General features: G+C 43.2%; 1 protein-coding gene across 1 annotated transcript in view; it reads right to left on the bottom strand.

The window, feature by feature from the left end:
* Positions 1 to 1717: 1717 nt before the first annotated feature.
* LOC145486650 (uncharacterized) overlaps positions 1718 to 6410 on the bottom strand; it is a 15113-nt gene continuing 10420 nt past the window's right edge. Inside the window, exon 2 of the mRNA XM_081465352.1 lies at positions 1718 to 6410. This exon is cut by the window's right edge and continues 1584 nt beyond it. Within this exon, the coding sequence (XP_081321478.1) occupies positions 2644 to 6410 (3767 nt within the window). The 3' untranslated portion in view covers positions 1718 to 2643.

The raw sequence follows: 6410 nt of genomic DNA, 5'->3' as shown, positions 1-6410 counted from the left end.
TAAGAACGTCTGCAGAGGACGCTGGATGATGGCGCAACCACACAGCTTCGTGACATCACTAGTTGTATCGTCATTACTTTCATGTTGTGCAGAAAATTAAGAAAAAGAGGGAGCCAATGAAATTAATCTTTGGGACATTAGGATCATGTTTGCAGGGTTTTTTCATACGCAAGTGATCGAGTGTATATGACCTTATGAGCTCAAGGGCGCGAAGGGGATTGAGTGATCAATGATCAAGTGCATAGAAAACGCGGACTGTATATTTGCAACCAGGGATTCTCCGCTGCTTCAAAGAACCTTTCTGACTATGTCACGCAATAACAACGATTTTTCGTATTTTTCAAATAAAGAAAAAATAACCACCTTCATAGATCAATTTATCATGCCCACATCAGTAAACAGGCGAAGTTTCATAACATTCTGTTGCAAATTTATGAAATATGGGATCCCAAACTTAATTGCCTCTTTATACCAAAAAGTGTATGCCAGAGGGCAACGCTAGCACCCTTTCATACATTTCTTTGTAAACATTCGCATTATTTCTTGAGTTTGCAACACATTCTTATACAACTTCATTTATTTACTAAACTGCATGATAAATCGAGTGGCGAGACTTATTTTCTTGTTTGAATTAAATTATAAACTCGGAAAAGCGTGACATCATGCGTTTCATCATGGGAACACCGAGTTTCCTGGACGTCACGGAAATTTTTCTCGTTGCGAGCTCGGCTCTCGGAGCTCGACTTGAGGGGAAATCTAGGTTAAGAGCTCGCGTCGTCGATACAGCTGAGGCCTCGTTCACACTACGTCGGATCCAGAAACTTAAAAACGCAGCTGTATTTCTACGGCTAGGCCCACCGTCCACACTGATCCATCACTAAAACGGAGCTTTTCGAAAACGTAACCGAAGGATTTTGAAACTGGCGCCTGCTTTGCGTTTCAGTGAGGACAGAAAACACTTTGCAAACATAGCCTTTTGAAAACGATGACGTCACGATGATCATGTGATTTGCCTGACCGAGCTTTCCTCAAACACAAATGCAAAATGTACCGGTGATTGTTGCGTTTTTAAATTTCTCTGGCGCAGTGTGAACGAAAAACATTTCATGCGTTTTCAGAGTGAAAACGCCGTTTTTGAAATTTCTCCGACGTAGTGTGCACGGGGACATGGTTTCTTTAGAACATAATATGAAAACAAAGAACAACTACGAAAGCTGTTTTCTTCAAGGTTTCTTTTTATAGTTTTTAAAAAATTAAACTGCTTTATAATACAGATAGGACTGATTCGTTAAAAACCCATGTTTTATCGGAGTATAAAACATAGAAAAAGCGTGTTTTAGTGTTTTGCGAGTGTAAAATCTATATCATAAAGCAAATGAAGAAGCCTAAGCCGTGTATTACGCTGTGATAAAAAACTCCGGACATTGTAGAAAACACTCGCCTGCGGCTCGAGTTTTCTACATTTCCCTCGTGTTCTCAAATGCCCGTCGTGTTTTATCACAGTGTAATACACGGCTCAGGCTTCTTTATTTGTTAAATAACATAAGCCTTGACTGATAAAACTATGAAAAATAGAAAGTACCATAAGAAACTTGAAAACATAGAATACTGTAAAAATCTAATTATATCTACTACTAATAACTAACGAAATTGAATTTGGGATTATAAAAATTTCAAAATGATTAAAAACTAGACTTTCGTGAATAATAAGACGCAGTTTTGCCGCGGTTTCGGTCTCTCTCTAAGTACCACTGTGACTCTACTGAAAGTAAAATACTCATTTACAAAAATGCAGTTACTTTACATCTAAGGAATTGATTTATTGACATGTATTTGGAACTAACTCCCATATCTTGTCATCTAAGACACATTCGTTTCTCAGGCGTTCTCAAATTTGCAACATGGACCGCTTTGAAGGCCCTGAGTCTTTTTCAATAGTGATACAGTAGAAAATGTTTAGAAATCTAATTTTCCTTGCATGGCAGATGACTTCATTTGCAATTTCGTGCGAGCGATGAAACAATGAAACTCAGGCGCATGCGTTTACCTACAACGTGTGAATGTTACGATTTATCAGCAACGTTTTAAAAGAGGATGTCATAATAAACAGGTTAAGGGGGAGTTATGCCTGAATTATTCGATTATACTTTGTGACTAAGTGTCACATAAGGCCTCTATTTTGAAATTAAAATGAAGTTAATGAAAAATTAAGTTAAAAAAAAGGCAAAAAAAAAAACAACAAAACAAAACAAAAAAAAAAAAACATCAGTTGATTATGCGAAAAGACAACGAGACAATTAGCGATGAAATGTGTGCAGATGTGTATTCAAGTCCAACTCCCCTAAAACCGACATCATAACCACTGCAAATGTACAATTTAAAAACTTAAATAATTGTCGCATTTATCTGGGTCCTTTATACAAAATTCAATACAGTCAAACCTGCCTCACAATCCCCAGATACGGACTACGGGCTATGGTGTCTGCCCTCAATATAGGGTTACGGTCACTGAATGCATCTAAAAAATCTTAACAACATGACTAATCAAACAAATTTACCATTTTAAAAACATGTAGCTAAGATAGGAACGTTAGCGGGCTGATAACTTGAAACCTTGAAGCTAACAAGAACCAGTGTATCAGTTCAAAGTATTGTGCAACATACATAACCAGTATGATGAACATGATTTTTTCGCGACATACTCTCCATCATCTGTTGAAGCTGAGTTAACTTACGGTGAACAGCTAATACATCACGATGTTCAGGACCGAGCTTTTTCACACGAATGGAAAGGGCACGTTGATGATACTCTTTTGCCTTCTCCAGGTCACCCAGGGTGTGGTGTACTTCCCCCAGGTTATGGTAGGACGTTGCGACATCTAGATGATCAGAACCAAGCTTTTCCAGACGAATGGCAATTGAACGTTCATGATACTCTTTTGCCTTCTCCAGCTCACCCAGGGTGTGGTGTACTTCCCCCAGGTTATTGTAGGACCTTCCGACATCTAGATGATCAGGACCAAGCTTTTCCAGACTAATGGCAAGTGCACGTTCATGATACTCTTTCGCCTTCTCCAGGTCACCCAGGGTGTGCTGTACTAAAGCCAGGTTATTGTAGGGCGTTGCGACATCTAGATGATCAGGACCAAGCTTTTCCAGTTTAATGGCAAGTGCACGTTCATGATACTCTTTTGCCTTCTCCAGGTCACCCAGGGTGCGGTGTACTTCCCCCAGTTTATTGTAGGACCTTCCGACATCTAGATGATCAGGACCAAGCTTTTCCAGACCAATGGCAAGTGCACGTTCATGATACTCTTTTGCCTTCTCCAGGTCACCCAGGGTGCGGTGTACTTCCCCCAGGTTATTGTAGGACCTTGCGACATCTAGATGATCAGAACCAAGCTTTTCCAGTTTAATGGCAAGTGCACGTTCATGATACTCTTTTGCCTTCTCCAGGTCACCCAGGGTGCGGTGTACTTCCCCCAGGTTATTGTAGGACCTTCCGACATCTAGATGATCAGGACCAAGCTTTTCCAGACCAATGGCAAGTGCACGTTCATGATACTCTTTTGCCTTCTCCAGGTCACCCAGGGTGCGGTGTACTTCCCCCAGGTTATTGTAGGACCTTGCGACATGTAGATGATCAGAACCAAGCTTTTCCAGTTTAATGGCAAGTGCACGTTCATGATACTCTTTTGCCTTCTCCAGGTCACCCAGGGTGTGCTGTACTGAAGCCAGGTTATTGTAGGACCTGGCGACATCTAGATGATCAGGACCAAGCTTTTCCAGACCAATGGCAAGTGCACGTTCATGATACTCTTTTGCCTTCTCCAGGTCACCCAGGGTGCGGTGTACTTCCCCCAGGTTATTGTAGGACCTTGCGACATCTAGATGATCAGGACCAAGCTTTTCCAGACCAATGGCAAGTGCACGTTCATGATACTCTTTTGCCTTCTCCAGGTCACCCAGGGTGTGCTGTACTTCCCCCAGGTTATTGTAGGACCTTGCGACATCTAGATGATCAGGACCAAGCTTTTCCAGACCAATGGCAAGTGCACGTTCATGATACTCTTTTGCCTTCTCCGGGTCACCCAGGGTGCGGTGTACTTTCCCCAGGTTATTGTAGGACGTTGCGACATGTAGATGATCAGGACCAAGCTTTTCCAGTTTAATGGCAAGTGCACGTTCATGATACTCTTTTGCCTTCTCCAGGTCACCCAGGGTGCGGTGTACTTCCCCCAGGTTATTGTAGGACGTTGCGACATCTAGATGATCAGGACCAAGCTTTTCCAGACCAATGGCAAGTGCACGTTCATGATACTCTTTTGCCTTCTCCAGGTCACCCAGGGTGTGGTGTACTGAAGCCAGGTTATTGTAGGACGTTGCGACATCTAGATGATCAGGACCAAGCTTTTCAAGACTAATGGCAAGTGCACGTTCATGATACTCTTTTGCCTTCTCCAGGTCACCCAGGGTGTGGTGTACTGAAGCCAGGTTATTGTAGGACCTGGCGACATCTAGATGATCAGGACCGAGCTTTTCCAGACCAATGGCAAGTGCACGTTCATGATACTCTTTTGCCTTCTCCAGGTCACCCAGGGTGCGGTGTACTTCCCCCAGGTTATTGTAGGACCTTGCGACATCTAGATGATCAGGACCAAGCTTTTCCAGACCAATGGCAAGTGCACGTTCATGATACTCTTTTGCCTTCTCCAGGTCACCCAGGGTGTGCTGTACTTCCCCCAGGTTATTGTAGGACCTTGCGACATCTAGATGATCCGGACCAAGCTTTTCCAGACCAATGGCAAGTGCACGTTCATGATACTCTTTTGCCTTCTCCGGGTCACCCAGGGTGCGGTGTACTTTCCCCAGGTTATTGTAGGACGTTGCGACATGTAGATGATCAGGACCAAGCTTTTCCAGTTTAATGGCAAGTGCACGTTCATGATACTCTTTTGCCTTCTCCAGGTCACCCAGCGTGTGCTGTACTTCCCCCAGGTTATTGTAGGACGTTGCGACATGTAGATGATCAGGACCAAGCTTTTCCAGACTAATGGCAAGTGCACGTTCATGATACTCTTTTGCCTTCTCCAGGTCATCCAGGGTGCGGTGTACTGAAGCCAGGTTATTGTAGGACCTTGCGACATCTAGATGATCAGGACCAAGCTTTTCCAGACCAATGGCAAGTGCACGTTCATGATACTCTTTTGCCTTCTCCAGGTCACCCAGGGTGCGGTGTACTTCCCCCAGGTTATTGTAGAACCTTGCGACATCTAGATGATCAGGACCAAGCTTTTCCAGACCAATGGCAAGTGCACGTTCATGATACTCTTTTGCCTTCTCCAGGTCACCCAGGGTGTGGTGTACTGAAGCCAGGTTATTGTAGGACGTTGCGACATCTAGATGATCAGGACCAAGCTTTTCAAGACTAATGGCAAGTGCACGTTCATGATACTCTTTTGCCTTCTCCAGGTCACCCAGGGTGTGTTGTACTAAAGCCAGGTTATTGTAGGACGTTGCGACATCTAGATGATCAGGACCAAACTTTTCCAGACTAATGGCAAGTGCACGTTCATGATACTCTTTTGCCTTCTCCAGGTCACCCAGGGTGTGCTGTACTTCCCCCAGGTTACTGTAGGACGTTGGGACATCTAGATGATCAGGACCAAGCTTTTCCAGTTTAATGGCAAGTGCACGTTCATGATACTCTTTTGCCTTCTCCAGGTCACCCAGGGTGCGGTGTACTTCCCCCAGGTTATTGTAGGACGTTGCGACATATATGTGATTATATTCATCAACATGCTGAGCGAATCGTAGTACCAGGCTAAAGTACTTTATTGCTGCGTCGAATACATAATGAGTGAGGCACATTTTTCCAAGTTTTGTAAATGAAGACAGATAATTCTGAACATTTCTTTTACTGCTTTTGGGGTTTTGAGAAATATCTCGTTCACGAAACAAATGTTCAGTTTTTGAAATCAAGGTTCTTAAATGAGGGACAAGGTCCTTGCTGAATTTAAAAGAATCTCGGTCGAACCACCTTATCGATAGATCGTCTTCTACGAACTGGATGAATGATATAACGGCGACATCTACAGTTTGAAGTTGTTGAGTCGTTGGGAAACCTCTAATCAAAGAATCTATGACATCACTCACTATCTGATGTACTCGAATGTAGGCACCACCTTCCTCATCCTCCCCAAATAATAGCAGCGAGCATCTTTGAATTGTCATAGCAATCATTTCTTTATATTTAATTTCCTCATCAACATTGAGAATGTATCTGATGACGATGTCTAGACTTAATGGTGCTGTTGCACACACCGAGAGGAGACTGAACGTGTGATGTATCACTTTGTGGGACGTCATTGCCTTTTCAACAGCCAGTCTTGTTGCTTTGCTCATGGTGT

Source organism: Orbicella franksi, chromosome 5 (assembly GCF_964199315.1).
Source record: "Orbicella franksi chromosome 5, jaOrbFran1.1, whole genome shotgun sequence".
NCBI classification, from domain to species: Eukaryota; Metazoa; Cnidaria; class Anthozoa; order Scleractinia; family Merulinidae; genus Orbicella; species Orbicella franksi.
The sequence above is the reverse complement of the archived record's forward strand: the minus strand, read 5'-3'. Positions and strand labels throughout refer to the sequence as shown.